Source organism: Ailuropoda melanoleuca, chromosome 14 (genome assembly GCF_002007445.2).
Source record: "Ailuropoda melanoleuca isolate Jingjing chromosome 14, ASM200744v2, whole genome shotgun sequence".
Taxonomy (NCBI): domain Eukaryota; kingdom Metazoa; phylum Chordata; class Mammalia; order Carnivora; family Ursidae; genus Ailuropoda; species Ailuropoda melanoleuca.
The window spans coordinates 92612811-92632439 of NC_048231.1; the positions used below are offsets into that span (position 1 = coordinate 92612811).

Genomic DNA, 19629 nt, shown 5'->3' on the forward strand with positions numbered 1-19629 from the left:
AATGAAACAGGGGCTCGAAAAGCTTAAACAGCTTGTCGGGGGTCCCTCAGCCAGCAGGTGGTGAGGACTCCATCAGCCAGGACTCTGAGCTCCAACCCTGCAGGGTTCCCATGACATCCTGCTGCCCCACTTTAAAAAATTCTCTGCATGTTTAAATTTTAAAAGGTCTTTTAAAAATCAAAGAAAGTGTATAAGACCAAATTTGACATCCCTGGCATCTAATACATATATTAAGGGGCCTCCTTATGTTCTCCTACAGTTTTATGACTGAAGGTGATGAGCATTTGTCTACCATGTGACCATAACCCATCATATTACCATGAGCAGAGCCAGAATATTTTTTTAAAGATTTATGTATTTATTTTAGAGAGAAAGAGAGAGGGAGAGCATGAGCAGGGGGGAGGCGCAGAGGGGGAGGGAGAGAATCCTCAAGCAAACGCCCCACTGAGCTCGGAGTAGGACGCCAGTCTCGATCCCAGGACCCTGAGGTCATGACTTGAGCCAAAACCAAGAGTCAGACACTTAACTGACTGAGCCACCTAGGTGCCCCATAACCAGAATATTTTTCAATGCTTAAATGGATTTTTAAGCCAATGCCAGTTGGCTTTATACATTCTTAGTGGGGAGTGGGCTACTGTAGGAAAGTGACATTTTGGGGGGAGGTAATATCACATAGAGCAGTTTCAGGACTATTTATGGTATTTTCTTATGCTTTTCAACAATGGAATTCAGTGATTCACTTGTTATTTTATCCAGAAGGAACTTGTGCAAAATCTCTACCCGATGTCAATTTTCTTTTCAGGTGACTTTTCAGATCACCCCTCCATGTACCCGTGAGAGGCATTATGAGCATTTCGGACGATGCTGTAACAAATGTGAACCAGGTTTGTATTTCTGAGCACCTTTCCTTGTTCCTCAGAAGTGGGAACACTTATTCCCACTTATTTATTTATTTATTTATTTATTTATTTATTTATTTATTTTTTAATCCAAGGAATAATTTCAATCCTGCCAGATTAAAAAAAAAGAGATTGGATAGACTTTCTATGGTAGTGGCAGGTAGTAATGTGTGTCACTCTGAAGACAAAAACCTTTCAATAGATAAACTCGCTTAAAAGCGGTTGTAGAGTCTAGTACTTAATTTATGCTGGAATACGGTTTTCCAAAACACTATTTTTTGAGAAAGCAAGGTTTTAAAAATCATATTTTAGCACTTTGTAATTCAAACTTTCAACACATAAAATGCAACTCTTATTTAAAAGTATTCTACAGAAAAATTTTGGGGGGTGGGAAATAACCGTACTGGAGTTGTTGCTGCTGCAAATTGCCTAAACCCTATTATAGCTTCTCGCCTACCTGTTGAGAGGAGGAAGGCAGACTTGTTATGTCCTCCCCACAGCTGCTCTGCCAGAAGGTGGCTGAGTATTTCTACAGCCTCAGTGAAAGTCCACAGGTTCTCACTCACTCAATGTTCTGGAAACAGTGGTTACATTACATCAAGATCCTTAAGATATTCAAGCTATATGTATTTCTTAGACATGCAGAAAAAAGATCTAGTGATTTTCGTGAGTGTGCAGGTGTGCGTGCGTGTGTATGTGTGTGTGTGTGTGTGTGTGTGTGTGTGTGGTACTCTAGTCATTCTGTTAACTGAGGGCCCACAATAGATGTAGGACAAAAGAAGTTAACACTCCAGATTGACAGTAGAGGGGATCTTGAAAATGGGAGGGCAGGGATAAAATGAAATTTTTGCTTAGCCCCCAGAGAGCCCCTCAAGTTTTTTTAGGCACGTTTGAAAGCCATCATCCTTTTCCTTGGTCAGCGGATGTGTGGGGTGGGAAGGATGGTCTTTTACTGGGATGAACTAAAAGACGGCTCTGACCATAGGCACAGCAAGCCTAGGAGAGGTTTTTTTTTTTTTTTTTAAGATTTTATTTATTTGACCAAGAGAGCACAAGCAGGGGGAGGGGCAGAAGGAGAAGGAGAAGCAGACTCCCCTCTGAGCAGGGAGCCCAACACGGGACTCGATCCCAGAACCCCAGGATCGGGACCAGAGCTGTGGGTAGATGCTTAACTGACTGAGCCATCCAGGAGCCCCTAGGAGAGATTATTTTAGCCAGCTGGGAGGCCTGAGGAGCCCATCACTGATACGTGGCCTCATCCTGTGTACCAGACTGTGTTAGGGGGTTTCCTGGGGTCACAGTCATTTAAATAGTCCAGCAGATTGGTGTATCTTTGTCATTTTGTTGTTATTTTGGGGGGTATTTTTCATTGGTGCACTTTTTTTTCCAATTGAAGGAAAGTACATGTCTTCTAAATGCACTACTACCTCGGAAAGTATATGCCTGCCCTGTGGCCCAGATGAATACTTAGACACCTGGAATGAGGAAGATAAATGCTTGCTGCATAAAGTTTGCGACACGGGTAAGTCAGTTATGTCAGCAGGTGTGTGGATAGGTGCTATTTTTAGATACAGTAGTGCTATCTCTTTTGGGGAGGCATAGGAAGACGTTTTTGACCGCGGACCCCGAGAAGTAAGTGCTTCAGACATTTCCTGCCTCAAGCATTATGTTAACATTCTTCGTTTAGAAATTTTGCTCTGAAATATAATTGCATCTCAGTTTAATCCCGGAACACACATGTTACAGTTGACAATATCTTGCCACAATGTTTCTGTGTATGTTATGTTATTTAGTTTCTACAGAAACCCTGCCAGGTAGCCGCAGCTATCCCATTTTAAAGAGGAAGAAACGGAGACCAGGAGAAGTTGGGTGACTTTTCCAAGGTTAACAAGTGAGAAGCAGGACTCAAAGCCAGATCTGAATCTCAAGTCTTTCTCCTGAACCATAAGTGTTTTACTAACAGACTGGTATGGTTTTTTGGGTTTTTTTGACTCAAAAATTTTTTTAATTATTAAATTATTTATTGTAGGGATCATTATAATTGTAGGAATCAGAATCAAAATATGTCCCTTAACCTAGAGGTTCCTTTCCCTCTCTCTCTCTCTCTTTTTTTTTTCCTTTTTCCATTTAACCTCTCTGTTGGAGAAACCATGTTGTTGTTAATCCTGTGGATTACAGGAATCCTGTGGGTCACACAGTCTGGTTTCTGCTGGTTACATTCCCTTGGTGTCATTTACCATATTTTCCTGTCTCCTATATTTCCTATAAAGTGGTTGTTGGATCTAGAAGGCTGGTCAGAAGTTTGTATTTTTTATTTTGTTTTGTTTTGTTTTTTTTGTTTTTTTTTTTTGCAAAACAGCCTCATAGTTGGTATAATGTAGTTATGTCAGGGGTCGTATAGAAGCTGCTTATCTCTCGTCTTGTGGTATGTTGACCATCATGGCCTAGATTCACTTTTGGGAGGAGCTGTAGAAAGGTGACCTTCTATCATTCCTTCTTCTTGAATGCCTGGAACACTTTATGAAAAGAAGCTTCCCTCAGCAACTCTCCATTACCCTGAAGTACAGTATATACGGGAGAGGCAGAATGAAAGCTTGTAGCTTTATTTACCGCTTTTCAAAATCATGACTTGATATCATGCTTTCTCCAAAGGATTTATATGAATATGATAAACTCAGCCGTTCAGACATAGTTGAGGTGTTTTAATCTATTACAGTTACTAGGTATGTGGGTGCTCAGATTGTCTCACCTCAGGACCTTATATGACCCCGGGTGACCTTAAGAGCTCTCCTTGCTTCCAGGTTCATCTTGGACATTTCCTGCCTCAAACCACGAATCAGCCATTTCTTTAAGAATTCCTGATTGCTTCCAGTGGAACATGTTATTTAGTGACCTCGGTCTGGGTGCTAGGGCGGCTCATTGCTACCAGACTGATCCTTGTTATAGGTTCTTTTCAGTGGCCAGAACTAGAAGTTAAGTATTTTTTTTAAACCTCGTCATTTTCTAGTGGGTTAGAGACAGCTGGCAGATTTTGGCCGCAGAAGGTAACATGGAAACTCCACTGAGCAGAAGCATCTGATCAAGTCTTTTTTCTTTCCCACTGCTTAGTAATGACCTTGACTCACTGCTGTCTCTTGGAAATAAAGATTCATTCTGTCTACTGCCAAAGTTGATTAAAGCCCCAAACCTGGTACATTAAGATATTTAAAAATATGTCAAAATCGTTCATCACCACACAGGCTTGCATTCACTCACAATCGAGTAAGGTAGTGGAACTAGAATTTTCCAAGAAAGTGACCCTTGTCCATGTCTGTTCTGAGCATTATGAACATGTGTATGCAGATTGGCCTCAGTGCTGCACAAATGACCAGGGCCTTGGAGAGTGGACACGGGAGGGACACAGGAAGATCTCTCTAGGTTCGCCATGCTCTGCTCTGAAAAGAGTGGAAATAGGAAACATCTCCTCCCTGCTGGCTGTAACTTGAGACAGTGAAGGAGACAGGGTTCTGGTTTGCCTGTTTATTTTTCCCTTGGAACTCTGTCCTAGTCTGTTCAGGCTTCTCTAACAGAATAGCACAGACCGAGTGACTTCAACAACAAACATTTATTTCTCACGGTTCTGGAGGCTGAAGTGGGAGATGGGGTGCCAGCATGGTTGGGTTCTTAGTGAGGGCCCTCTTTAGGTTTTCAAGACACTCTTTTCTTGCTGTGTCTCCACATGGTGAAGAATATACAGGGAGGAAGCAAGCTCCCTACTGTCTCTTTTATAAAGGCATGAATCCCACTCACGTGCAGTCTATGGCCTGATCACCTCCCAAAGCCCGCACCTCCTGGTACCATCACATTGGAGATTAAGGTTTCAACATGAATTCTGAGGGGACACAAACATCAGTCCATAACAAACTCCTATACGTACTCAGGAGTATAAGTCCATGGGCTATTGGGACAATCCAGGTGAGATGGGGCCCTATAGGGGTACAAAGTCTGTTTCAAATAATATTATTGTGTTGCATTGTGTATGTGCATGTGGATTCTTGTTATTCATAGGATAACATCAGTGTTCTGAACTAGCAAATCCTAAACCATTGCTCCTAGGGGAAATACAGTGTTAGGTTCCTGTGAGCCTCTGGTCACAACATTTTTGTTAACTGATCCACACATAACCTTGTTTTATGTGTGTTTCTGTTTAAAGACACCTTAGTAAATATTTTGATTCATTAACATTGAACTTAGAACCAACAGCGCTGTAACTCATGTCTGAACAAAGTTTATCTAACATGTATTTGCTCATGAGGCATATCACAGCCTTCCTGGGCCTGGAAACAGCAGACAGCACTTCAACACTGTGATTGTGGGCCCTTGTAAGCAGTGGAATCACTAACAAAAAGCATGGAAATGCCCAAAATGGGACACTAAGTAGACCACACAAAGGATGCTTGCTTCCAGTCTAAGAGCTGTAACAAGAAGGCGGAGTGTGACCTTGGTTGACCGCAGCTGAGAGTATGCATGTCCAGCCAGTGGCTCGAAATCTCCACTGTTCTGCATGTGTCCAAAAATGACTGCAAAAGTGCCAGGAGTACTGATTTGGGGGTTACACCGAAATGTTAGTGAGTAGGTGAAATTGCAAATAAGAGTCAACAAAGAATGAAGATGGACTGTGTGTGTCAGCATGACCTCTATTCCACCAAAACTGGAAAGGGCAGGAGATTTGGGACAAGAAGGAGAGTCTTTGCTATGTGTTGTGAGAAAAGAGACAACCCACGGGTAGCTCTAAGTATTTGGGGAGATTCACTTCCAAGTATGTCATCAGGCTCAGCTTCTGGAATGCGTTCCCTTTTCTAATGCCCCTGAGCCCTGTTTCCACAACTCTGAATACGCCTGTGGTCCTGCAGGATCCCAGGGTGAATCCCCAGTCTCCAGAACCCTATTCCCTTAGGTTCAATCTAGCATTCATGTTCAGAATATTTCTCACATTTGAATTTACTAAAAACCAAGAAGCCGTGGCGTCCATTTTGCATTAGCCAAAATAGTCCAGGATCATACCCTCCCCAGTTCTTAATCCTCCTCCTCACATGAAAATGGACTTTTAAAAAACCACAAGACTCCTAATTATTGCGGGGGAGGGTGTGGAGGGGAACCAACCTACTAGGATGTTTTAGTGCTTTAGGAAGGGGGAACTGGGGAGTTCTCGAAACCTATCCTGAAGGATGCGTTGGAGCTGCCCTGTCTCTGTCTCCTGCAGGCAAGGCCCTGGTGGCGGTGGAGCCTGGCAACCGGACGGCCCCGCGGCGCTGCGCCTGCACGGCCGGCTACCACTGGAGCGCCGACTGTGACTGTTGCCGCCGCAACGCGGAGTGCGCCCCGGGCTTCGGCGCCCAGCACCCGGGTACGGTTCGGTTCGTGCGCCCCGCGACTCTCCCCTGGGCCAGAGCGGGCTTTGAGAGGCGTCCCTGTGTCACTCACGCTCCAGGGAACCAGGTGGCGCTGGAGTAGCTTGAGAGGCCCCTTGAGAAGGGCCAGGTTACTCTCTTACAGGGGAACGTGAGCGCGCTGCCCACGTGCTCCCCGGAAGGCTCCTCCAGCTGGGAAACCTTGGGAGCCCCCCTTAGGCGGGCAGGGGTAACGCAGGGGGCCTCAGACTAAAAAACAAAAACCAAACAAACAAAAAAAACAAACTGGCGCACCCCCTTGGAAGAATTTTGAAGAACCATGCGCCCCTGGCATATTTTTAAGTTGGCAGATAACGTTTTTTATTGCCAACTTAAAGAGTTGCTAAGGAATTAGTTTCCAAGGAATTATAGCAGCAGTAACACTTAAAAATGGAATTCAATGGAATCTAAACACCGTAGCAATTTGATAACACCATCATCCTTTTTAAAATGCACTCATCGTCCTTCACTGTTGGAATTTATACGGTTCTTGTCCCTCCTTTGATCTGTATCCATTTCACCCTCCCCATAGAATTTTACCCTAATGTGTTTTTAGGCTTGGAGGGCTTTTGCTAATCACCTTTTCATGCACTTTTCACATCAAAACTAGGCACCCATTTGAGATTGTAATTTTAAAAAAAATTTCCTGTGGCTCAAGGTTCTAAGAGTTAAAACACTTTTGGACTAAGTTGTTATTACAGTTACTACATGATTGTCAAAAAGTAATATATTTTGCCTTATAATTGTAAAAGCTTTACGAACTTAATGAGTGGTTTTTTCTGATTCATATATTCATGGTTGAATATTTTTTATTGCTAAAATGTAACAGATTTCAACATTCATTCTATTTCCACTGAGTGCTGAGAATCTTGCTCACATAAATACCTGAATGGCTAAGGAAGCCTTCCGGTAGACGAGTGTCAGTCGGTTCCTTCAACACTTTCTGAGCTATATGTCCAGGCCACATAGTGGTGTGGCATCAAAAGCTGTTTTTAATGATCTCTCAGTTAAGAACTCAGTTGTGTTCTCAGTTTTGTTAAAAGTAAAGAAATAGATATATCTTTTTGCCAGAAAAGTATTTCTTAGATTTCTTTACCTTCCTGATTTCTGGAAAGTACCCCCAAGAAGTTTTTTCAAGATGCAACACATGATTATTCATACCTGTTAATCTTTCGCTTGGAGGCATTTTGTTTTAAACCAGAAGACTTGGACAGGTTGAGGAGAATTAAGATAGTATTCATTTCAATTCATACGGAGGAAGATGTCCATCAGAGTCTCACTGGTACAGTCTGTCCTTATTACCAAATGTATTGACTAAACCAAATGAGCTTTCTCTTGGAAAAAGTGTGACTTGATTTTTTTTTTTTTTCAAGAAAGAGAGAGAGTGGGTTAGAGGAGCTGAGGGAGAGGGAGAGAGAGAATCTTCAAGCAGACTCCCTGCTGAGCGTGGAGCCTGACTCGGGGCTTGATCTCATGACCCTGAGATCATGATCTGAGCTGAAGTCATGAGTCGGACACTTAACGGACTGAGCCACCTAGGGGCTCCTTGATTTTTTAATTATTAAAATAAATCTCCCTATGCAACCAACTCCCTTATGAATTCGAGTCTAAGACAAGGCCCAGAGCCTTTCTGTATGGAGGTGCTCTGAATTGCAGGAGCTTTGCAATTACCAGTATTTTGATTTGTTGTGGGGTTTTTTTTTTGGCATAGCAGGATTTGGAGTGGATAAGCAGCATGCCTCCTTTTGTAAAGTGGGAAAAGTGTGATTGTGTCGGGGGAAAGGCAAAGGAGAACCTGCAGGATGTCCCTGCAGGTCAGTGTTTCAAAGAGTAGATGTGGAAATCACGTGCATGGATTTAACGCCCTTGAAGCTATGTGTGACTTGCGGCTTCTTAGGAAGTCTCTTTGTTTTTAAGCATTACTCTTTTAGAGTGTGTTCATATTTTACAAAGCTGTTTGAATTCATGTGAGCAGCTAGATGTTAACTGGGCTTTTGTTAAGGTCATTACAAGGTGACTTAGATTACTAGGTTGAGGGGGTACCCTGCTGATTGAGACAACTGCAGAAATCAAGAGTGTACTTCCCGTTTGACTTTGGACAAAGAAAATCTAATTCCTTATTTTAGTGTTTTATTTATGACAATAAATCGCAGAAGTGCTACTAATTTCAGGAGTAAATTGTGGTTTTGGCACCAGTCAATTGCCTGATTATGATACCACACGGAAGCCAGTGTCTTCTTTATTAGAATTACCAAAGGGTCATCACGTGTGAGTTGCAGTGAGGCTAATAGATGTAGGAAATTGGAGACATGTCCTATTTTGATGATATGGTTGATGAGGAATGTGAGAGAGCTGAAGAAACATCCTAACTAGGATCAATTCCTGCTTTCACTGCTGGTGGCTTAAGGCAGGGGTCCAAAATCCAGCCCACCTCTTCTGTTTGTAGAAATAGAGTTCACTTGGAACACAGGCATGTCTCTCTGTTTACATGTTGTCTATGATGCTTTCATGCTGCAAGTAATTACAACAGAGATCAGAGGGCCTGCAAAACCGAAGATATTTACCGTATGGCCCTTTCTAGAAAACACTTGCTGCCAACTCTTGGTTTAAGAGAGAGACCTACAGGGTTTTTTGGGGGGCAGGGTGTGTTTTTGTTTATGTGTTTGTTTGAGAAAAGAGTGTTACAATCACTGTAGTGTTTGCACTGGTAAGATTTATCTGACCAGGAGTCAGAACAGCAAGTTTCCCTTAAAAGCGGGAAAAGGGCTGTCATTCTCTGAAGACGAAGACTGATACAAACGCAAAAGGCTGAAAGGGGAGGGCAGACAGGCGCCCAGTGAAAACAAAGGAGACAGTAGGCTCCAACTAGGAAACAGAGGATCGGGGACCAGGACAGTGGCTCTGAACAGCCAAGGGTCAGTACCTAACTCAGATACTGACGTTAGTGGCCTGACAGTGAGCCAGTTACCTTGCTGAACAAGAGCCTGTAACCTATTGTGGGACCGGGGGCCCTCTGAAGCCAGGAGGGCCCGGAGCAATCAGCCTTGGGTGGTGAGTGTGGGACTGGGGAGGCCAGAGGCACAGGGGGCAGCTCCTGGTCTCTGGTCCTTTGGAACATCATCCTGGCCGATGTCTAAGTGTCCTTGTTTGTTTGCTTGTTCTTTTGTCCGTTCGTTTTTTTGACAGTGCAGCTCAACAAGGACACGATTTGCGAGCCCTGCCTGGTAGGCTACTTCTCCGATGCCTTTTCTCCCACAGAGAAATGCAAACCCTGGACCAAGTAAGTGGCAACAGAGGAGCCAGGAAAGTGTGTTGATCTTAAACTCAACCTGCACTGTCTCCTTGAGGTTGTCACCAGACCGATGCCATTTGGTGAGGCTTCTGCTCAAACCCGTTTTCAGAACGGGAAAATTCTGCCACTTCGGCGTGGGGAAAATAAACCAGTCCAGCTCATTTTCAGCTTCCTGTGTGACAGGGGCTCTGTATTACTTTTCAGAGTCACTTGGACCTAATCTTTGACTTACAATTGCAGCTTCTTTTTTCCCTTTCCTAACCTTAGTTACTTGAAAGTGATTTACGATGTTTATAATCCTTCACCTGCCACGCCCACGCTTCCCAGCTTCCCTGCACCCCTGGTGTATTTGTCCAGAAACGTGTGTGTGTGCATATAGGAGCCTCCTGTTTATATAAATGTTTGCATACTCTAAACATCTTGGCTTTTTTAACATAATATATGCTAAAGGAAGCTCATTCCATATTTGTTCACTTAGATCTCCGTGGCTTTTTGTGTCTTAGGAAACACTTGCTTCCGACTCTTGGTTTGTACCGTAATTTATTTTGGTAGAGATGGACCGTAGAGATGTACCATAATTTTATTTAATAAATTCCCTATTGGTAGTCGTTCAGGTCATTTCTAGTCTGTTGTGGTAATAAATAATTCTGCAATGACTCATCTCGTATATATACTGGGTTTCACACTTAATGTGAGTATATGTGTGTGTGTGTGTGTGTAGTGGAATTTTCGGTATATGTATATAGTGTGTATATGTATATATGGTGGAATTTCTGGGTCCTTCCATTGCGTGCTTATTGTCAAATACTAATATAGTCCCAACGTATTTTTTTTAAAGATTTATGTATTTATTTATTTTAGAGAGAGAGTGGGGGCAAGAGGATAAGGGAGAGGGAGAGAGAGAATCTTCAGGAAGATTCCCTGCTGAGTGCAGAGCCTGACACGGGGCTCGGTCTCATTACCCTGAGATCATGACCTGAGCCAAAATCAAGAGTCAGATGCTTAACCAACTGCACCACCCAGGCATCCCCCCTCAATATATTAATTCTCATTAGATATTTATTTATGATCCACTTACCCAAGTTTTATGTTGAAAAGATTTTTTGTATTTTCAGCTTCAAAAGAGCATTCATCAAAAGTTTATCACTCAGCCGAAGGCAATTGAAGCATTTGGAATCTTCTTCAATGTACTCTCTTTTGGACTATAGTGTCGGAATGGTTCTTAGAGAACCCTGGTAGTGGTTACCTTTGCTTATTCATCGGTCCACCCTTTGACGAGTGGACAGACACTGGGGACTCAAACGTGCAGGAAGACGTCTTAGTTCTTCTGAAGAAGCTAGCAATCTAGCGGAGTAGAGCCTTTTGTAGCTTGTTGTTTGTTTTTTTTAAACAAGATTATAAAAGCAAAACACTTAACTACCTTTACCTCCACAGCTGTAGCATTCTTGGGGAGACAGAAGTACATCATGGGACTGATAAATCAGATGTGGTTTGTAGTTCTTCTCTGCCATCTGCAAAGCCGCCAAAAGGTATGTTTAAGTAGAGCGGGTTGGCTGTAGATGTGCCCAGTCTAGTCAGCAATTCTAGATTTCTCCCGAATAACCTGCTGTGTCTGAAGGGGTTCATCTCCTCCTCTTCATCCCATCTTATCCATGGTCACTTTTATCAGTATCTTAACTCCAGATATGTTGTCTACTTGAAAATTTCCCACTCTGACGTGGATAACTAATAAAGTATTCATATACACACAAAAAAAGAAAGAACAGAAATTGAGCTACAAACATGAATTAAAATGCCCAAATATGGGAGGATTGTGGAGATCACAGTAGGGGTGTCTGTGGGAGATTTTGGTCGCCAACCAGAGTTAGAATATAGCTATCGTTATACAGGGCACATTTTGTAGATCAAGTTAATCTTAAGTACAGTTTCAAAGCCTGACAGAAAGTTGAGGGTGGATGCTGGTTACCCAGGGGCGTGAGATGGTGTAGAGGTGGGTCCAGATATGGCAGCACTGGAAATGGACACGCTGCAGGAAGAACCCAGGCCACAGATTAATGGGGTTAATGAACTAAGAAAATCAGGGGTTTAGATTTGACATTTTGGGAAACAGGAGGCTATCTAAGCATTCTGGTTATGGAGTTCCACAGAGTAGCATGTAAAAAAGACCATTTTAAAGATAACGTTGAAAATAACTGAGGGAATAAAATGTTACTTTAAACAGGAGAGAAGGAGAGGAGAGGCGAGACTTCATAAAATAAAGGTTCTAGCAAGCAAACGATCAAGAGAGTTGGGAGAAATGGTTAAGTCCACGTTGTGCTGTAGATGAAATACTGAAACGCTTTGCAGGACGGCCATGGTTCTGTTCTCATTACCAGCAGAACCCTGGTGCCATGTTGTTCTTTGGAAAAGGATACGATAAGGGGCTTCCTCTGGCCTCAGAGGCTGTCCACTTGGAGAGATTGAGGTGTTCTGTAGGTAAGCAAAGATGGCACTGGATGGCGTGGTCAAGACAATTAGAGTTGTGCTACAGTAGCTGCTTTTATTTATTTATTTATTTATTAAAGACTTTATGTATTTATTTGAGAGAGAGCGAGCATGAGTAGAGGGAGGGTCAGAGGGCGAGGGAGAAGCAGACTCCCCGCTGAGCAGAGGAGTCCAACATGGGGCTTGATCCCAGGACCCCGAGATCATGATCTGAGCTGAAGTCAGACGCTTAACCTTCTGAGTCACCCAGGTGCCCCTAAAGTAGCCACTTTTAAAGATGGTCGTGGGCTGGCCTCCCGTGGCGCGATGCCAGGCGTGGGGCTGGCTGCAGTTGGTTTCGCCCTTCTGGAGCTGAGCGCACGCTCTGCACGCCTACAGTCAGAGTTGGGGACCATCCTCCTTCTCCGATACCAGACCAACATCTCTGGTTCTGGGGCTTGATTCAAAGGGTTTTGTTTTTAAATAAAACTGGAAATAATCACTGAATTAAATAAAAAACTCTTTAACACCTTTTTCTCATTTTCTTCCAATGCAGAACCCCAGATTTACTTGCCCAGTTTAATTATTCTGCTTCTCTTCATATCTGTGGCATTAGTCGCTGCTGTCATCTTTGGTGTTTACTATAGGAAAAAAGGGAAAGCACTAACAGGTACTGTGTCTACGCTGGTTTTTGAAAATTAAGCTAAAGAAAGGAGATACATGTCTAGGTATACGCTCTGGAAGATGCAGAGATTGCCCATGACTGCCTCTGGTGATCTGCCTACAGTAAGTGCCTTGACATGGTTGCAGTTAAACTAAGGAGAAATGCCCTTTATACCTAATTCATTGTTCTCTGACCAAACACATCAACAAAAACCCACGGTGCCCCTAAAGTAGCCACTTTAGGTGCCTGTTGATATGTAAGCAAACAAAATATGCCAGGTTCAGGAAGCTGATGACTCATTAGCTGTGTGTTCGTGTCAGATCGATCATGCATCATCAGGTTTGAGCGGGTTGCCTTTATCCAAGAATACCAACGTGTTTGACGCATCCACTTAAGATAGAGATAAGCATTCAGGTAAATGGCAGATGGAAAATTTTGATTGGGGTCTTACCTTGAAATATGAATACAAAATTGTGAAAATAAGTTATCTTATTTTCAGTAAGGGTGTTTGAAGTGCTCATTCTTACAATGAATCATCCGGTGTTACCTTGTTTCTAGGGAATATTTTCTTCACAAACAATTGTTTGATGGTGCCTTTTAATATCACAGCATATTTGATGTTTACACAAAGCTAATAGAGTGTCATTTTTTAAAAAAGGTTTTATTTATTTATTTGAGAGAGAGAGAGAGTGTGCGTGAGCACGAGCCTGGGGTGGGGCAGAGGGAGAGGGAGAAGCAGACTCCCCCCTGAGCAGGGAACCCCACACGGGACTCGGTCCCAGGACCCTGAGATCATGACCCGAGCTGAAGGCAGGTGCTTAACCGACTGAGCCACCCAGGCATCCCAAGAGCGTCATTTTTAAGAAAGGATTCCTCGAGAGATTTCTTCATGCTTTCGTGGTCAGATCGCCTCCTCTAGGAGGACTGTTGTCTCACTATCCCTTTTCCCTTTTTGGTTGCTCAGGGGGTTATCACGTCCACCTCCGCTTTGCTGCGATTTGATCAGTTCTCCTGCATCACATGCGTGGACTTCCTGAAACCCCGCTTATCCTGCTCTTTCCACTAACGTCATGTTATATAACGCCTGGCAATCAGAAGTTTTTAGAGGGAAGATGGTGTTTGAAGATGTCCATGTTAAGCAGAGAACAGTGTTAAATGAATTTTTTTAAGAGTCTACTCATTATTGAATATTTTTTTTAGTGCTGCTCCACTTCCCTAGCAACCTGGTAACTAGGGATTTGAATAATGTGTGTTCAGATGGTGAGGTTCACACGTGGAGTCACGTTTATGTGAGATAAACAGATTTCTGATTTTTTTTTTTTTTTTTGGTCTCTGCAATAACCTCTTCCTGCCATATCTTCTCAGTGACAAGGACAGTGGACCTACTAGTTACTGAATCAGGACGTAGGCTCTCCATCGGTTCATGTGGCCCCCCTGGGGCAGGACTGGCCCTGGGGGCTCCGTCCTGAGGGCACAGCAAGTGCCCTTTTTGGGGAAGCGGACAGGGCAGCATGAGGCCCACAGAATGAGGCCGAGTGCTGAAAGGGAAGTTGCAGAGCTCCAGGTGAGCAGATGATAGGGGGTCGTCTGACCTCGGGGCCAGCAAGGGCCCCCCAGAGGAGACCAGGAGCTGAGACCTGATAGCCCGTTGGACTTGGCTAAGGTTGGTGCGGCGGGAGCAGAAAGTCAGAGCCTGCGTGAGAGAACATGGAGAGGGAAGCATGGCCCCGCAGGCTTGGTTAAGGACTTTGCTCCTGGTCCTTAGCAAAGAGAAGCAAAACTCGCCCTCTGGTTATAGGATAGAAAACAAATTCGGGGGTACAGTAAGGCTGGACGGGCTTTTGCAGTCATCCAGGAGAGAGATTATCTTAGTAATTATGAATATCTCCTCATGTACAAATGCCATTTTTGAGTACCATTTGTGGTTATCTGGTACTGCTCCCTACAAGAGAAGAGCTACAAGTTTCCTTTAATTTGGGGTAACTTTATTTTTATGTAATTTCAAAACTATAGAAAGGAAGCAAGAATAATCATAAAGATGATAGCAATACCTGACATACATTGAATATTTATCCTGTGCCAGCCCTGCTTGTGCGTTTTACATGCACTTACAAAATCACGCCACTGTCAGGCGGGCACCGCTGTTTCTCCTGTTTCGTGATGAAGAAACTGAGGCTCAGAGAAGTGCAATGACCCAGGCGAGGTCATGTGATAGAAATGATTAGCTGTTATCAGGACCTGATTATCTTCTCCTGCAGAATGGACAGCCTCCCACTTCAGTGTTTATAGTGAATTTAGCATCAAATGGTCAGTGGAAGTGGGGTAAAATTTTATCTTTCTAAAACATAAATTCATAGATTTTTTTCAGTTCGTAGATCGGACTTTTTTTTTTATTTTATTTATTTTATTTGAGAGAGAGAGAGAACAAGAGGGAGAAGCAGACTCCCCACTGAGCAGGCAGCCTGATGCAGACTCGACCCCAGGACCCTGAGATCATGACCTGAGCCCGAGGCAGACACTTAACCTACTGAGCCACCCAGGAATCCCATCACTTCTGTTTTTAAAAGTTAATGGGAGATGTGCTTTGTTTATACCACAGAACACAACTCTTCCTCCTGAGAAGCACAGGGTATAGTGGAAAAGGATTTGAGACCCCCTGGAACTCAGTGGGGTCTGACAGCCTTCTGGCCTGCACTCTTCCTTTCTCATCCATCCGTGTGAGCTAGTTGACTGGAAAGGCAATGCCCTGGACCTGTGTCTTCGTCATTCCCTCACGGCGCCTAGCCCCGGCCCTTGTCGTCAGGGGAAAACGGCGAAGGGAAAGAGAATGCCTCCAGTCCTAACAGCAGCTCTGAGCATGCCCAGAGGAATTCAGAGGAACATTAGGGGAGGACACTTTGCTTTCCATAGATCAGAAAGTTCTGTTTGGGGGAGGGGGAGTCTTTGAATGGGTTGATTTTTCTTTTAAATGTTTTCACTCCCTGGAACTCTCACTGAAAGACTTGCAGATGACTGTATTTAAAGAAATACTGAGCTGACATAGTGATCGATAATACTGAATTAGACGAAATAATATGAAGTTCTTATCCTTACTTTGTTTTTCTAGCTAATTTGTGGCACTGGGTCAATGAGGCTTGCGGCAGCCTAAGTGGAAATAAGGTAAATTTAAGTCTTAAGTGCCTCCTTAACGTCCTTTTAATGGTTAGGCTGATGTGGCTGTTACTAGTCAAATACTGAACCCTACCGTGAACGGGGTCCTTCCTTGAGGGATGGAACCTCGAATCCCAGAATTGATCCCCGCAGAATAACTCAAAGCCCAAGTGGGTGCCCATCGTAAATGCTCTTTTCTTTGCAGTTCCTTCCCCTCGTCATCTCTGTGAGCATACATTATTTATGTTGTTCCAGCGCCAATCTTGATTGCCTAGGACAGGTTCCAAGGAGGAAGGAGCTGCCATTTCCCTCTACTCTTTAGTTATTTTGGTAACTTTTCATTTTGACATCATCAAAATTATAGAAAAGCAGTGAGAATAGTACAAAAAAACTCCCACACTCCCTAAACTCAGACCCACCAACTGCTTATATTTTATCACATTGCATTATCATTTACTCTTCGTAAGCCTGTATATGCATGTTGTTATTCCTAAACCATTTTAGAGTGAATGGCAGACATCACGCTCCTCTACCCTTAAATACTTCAGTGCGATTTTCTTGAGAACAAGCACATTCTCTTAAATAACCGTAGTACATTGATCAAAATCAAGAAATTTAATCTTGGTACAAACTTATCTGATCCACATGTGATATTAAAAATGTCTTTGATTGTCCCATTACGTCCCTTAGATCTATTGTCTACAGTATAAAGAATATAAATTTTAAACCGTGAGCTCATCCTGATTCTCCCAGTTTCGGTCCCAACACCACAGGATTCATTTGGTCTCTCCCTTACCTGGATTTGAATCCTCCCTTCTCCCACAGGATGAAGCCCGGTTCCTGTTAGTCTCAATGTATTGACCTGTGTGCTCAATGCCAGAATACACAGAACGTAGTTTCAGAATTATTAAACCGGAGTACAGAAAAAACAAAGCTAACTAAAGCTCCTTATTTGTTTACAGTGGGTTTTTTTTTTATTTAGATTGAATGTATGGACAAAATACTGTGTTCTTTAAAGTTACATGAGTTAGCGCTTTGCTTTCCTTCAGTGTGAACATACTGTTTGTTTGAAATGCAGTTTGATTCCCTGGTTCCCATAGTCCATTTTAGGGTTCCCCCCACTCTGTATTCTTAAATAACACAAATAATGTACCATAATGAGTGTTCTTTCTGTACTTGTTAGGGTGGAAATAATCATTCTAAACCATTTTCAGCCATGTTTAGCAGAAACATGTTCTAATAACTCCGGGTATTAATACTTCTGCCTTCTGAATTTACATCAGCAGGAGTCCTCAGGCAACAATTTTAGCAGCACTCATATGGAAGCCTCCAGTCAGCGTGAAATTTGTGAAGGTGTCTTACTGCTGACTCTGGAAGAGAAGATGTTCTCTGAAGATATGTGCTGTCCAGACGGCACTGGTTTCTGTGGGGGTGCGTGTGTAGGCGGGGGGCCCAGCACCCAGGGACAGGGGGCCAGGGTGCTCACTTTGGTCAGCGAGATCGAGGGGGACCCCTTCCGGCAGATTCCCACAGAAGACGAATATGTGGACAGGACCTCCCAGACCCCAGACTCTTCTTTGCTGTGCCTCACTCAGCCTGGGAGCAAATCCACACCCCCTTTCCCTGAGCCCCTGGAGGTGGGGGAGAATGACAGTTTAAGCCAGTGCTTCACTGGGACAGAGAGCCTGGCTGATTCTGAAAGCTGCCACATCGCGGAGCCCCTGTGTAGGACTGATTGGATTCCCATAGCCTCCGAAAAGTACTTGCAAAAAGAAGTGGAGAGTGGCCATTGCCCCCACTGGGCAGCCAGCCCCAGCTCTGCCGATGGCTGTGCAAACTGTGGAAACTCGCCTGGGGAGGACCGAGAACCCCTCATGGCTTCCCCAAAAAGCGGACCTTTGCCCCAGTGCGCCTATGGCATGGGCCTTCCACCCGAAGATGCAGCTGATGGGGCCGGCCAGCCCACGGATGGGGCTGACGTAAGGCTTCCCAGCTCGACGAGAGGAGGCCCTGGCTCTGGAAGTGCCTCCAGTGACCAGCCACCAGCATCTGGTAAGTGGTGTTCCTGGTTGCCTGCTTCTGAGCAAAAGAGCTGTTCTTGGAGCAGTGTCTGCAGGCAAGTGTCACAGACGATTTGGGGAAGAAAGACGCTAACATGGGGAAGATTCCACTGGAACCTTTTCTCCTGATAGGCCTCTTTGCAGGCTGGGTTTTGATTCAATCCCCATGTTGAGTCTGTGGATTGTGCCCCCTGCCGTGTGACTTTGTCCCCCACCCCGGGGGCCGTCTCCTCGCTTCCAGGGGCCCCACGCCCAGCACTGACTCTCTGAAGGCCATTTCAGCATCGACCTCGGGATTGGCTGTGTTGAGGCATTCCCGCGGATCTCTGGGTTTTGTTTTGTTTTTAAAGCAGCCTATACCTCAAATCTCCCCTGAGAGAGCTTTTATAATTGTCAGGGGGACAAATGACATTGTTTAGTTAATCCTTAATTAATTAATTTTTATTCAGAGTAGCTTGTTGGTTCTATACCAAATTAATGATGCTGTAAAACTGTCCTTTCATGCTTTATATGAGAAGCCCCTTTTACAACCACTGCATATAATGTATTTATGGAACCAGGAGGATCATTTTACAATTTAAAATCATTATAGAGATTTATCGCTGCAGCACTGCCTGAGCATGAATAGCCCACCAATTATAATATTATAACTTTTTTTTTTTTTCACAAGGGTAAAACACCATCTGTTTGATTATGTAGTTAGAAGAAGCTCGGCTGCTGATGGTGAGGGCTCTGGGTACTGTTTACCACATGGGGGGTCGGGGATCTCTTTGAGAATCTTCTGACAGCTATAGACACTCTCTCCAGAAAAATGAATATATGGATATATGCTATTTAAGGGGCTTCACAGAATCCTCCCACCCTCGAATGGAAAAAGAAAAAAGCCCATTCGTGGACCTCCTTTATCCTGGGATGCCTTTTCTTTTTCATTCCTGCCTCTTTATTTAGACAGCAAGTGGTGCGAGCAGCTGCTGTCTGAATTATTGTATAAACCTGAGGTAGCTAGATCCTGCCCCAAACACAGAGACTCTTCTGCCTTGTGTGGATGATAGCTCCTGGTTTATTTGCTAGAACAATGTGCTTTCATCCGTCTCCCAAGCTTTGTGGTTTTGCTGCAACTACACAAATTCACTGATATGTAAATTCTGTAACATCAGTTCTCAGTCAGACTGAAAGGAGGAGATACATTTGGGGATATTTTTCAAGGAACTGATTTGGTTTTTTTCCTTCTGAAGACCTCCAAGTTAAGACTTTAAGGAATTTCCATAGCTTAAAGTTTGGTTCTCTTGTTCCTTTGTATAATTCTATTTCTTTTTAAGTGGTTAATCTTCTTCCTGTTGGTCCTAGAGACATACAGAACATGAGTTTTGGGGGCTGGGAGGCATGGGGAGGCCAGAGCTGAGTGTGGCAGTGACCGTGGCCTGGTACCACAGCCAGGGGCAGACCAGTTTTTCCATTAGTGACACCAGGAAGGGGATGTTTGCCACTGTGTGAAAATCGTCAGCGGCTGTTGGAAGAGAAGAGTTGACCAAATTAAAGAGATTTTTTTTTCTTAGTGACATGAAGCCAAAAGCCAGATCTGTGCTCTCCTATGAAGAGTTAAAACAGGGCCCTAGTCTGTTTTTCATGACCATTTATTTCTCTAGCACTAAACAGTGAGGCATGGAGGAAA

General features: G+C 43.8%; 1 protein-coding gene across 1 annotated transcript; it reads left to right on the forward strand.

Moving 5' to 3' along the window:
• The first annotated feature begins 409 nt into the window (after positions 1 to 409).
• On the forward strand, positions 410 to 18564 carry TNFRSF11A (TNF receptor superfamily member 11a). The gene is made up of 8 exons (XM_034642788.1): positions 410 to 884; positions 2296 to 2421; positions 6142 to 6285; positions 9515 to 9608; positions 11055 to 11149; positions 12640 to 12753; positions 15854 to 15906; positions 17181 to 18564. The coding sequence occupies exons 1-8, from the start codon at positions 722 to 724 to the stop codon at positions 18084 to 18086; spliced, it is 1695 nt and encodes a 564-aa protein (XP_034498679.1). The 5' UTR covers positions 410 to 721; the 3' UTR covers positions 18087 to 18564.
• The last annotated feature ends 1065 nt before the right edge of the window (positions 18565 to 19629 follow it).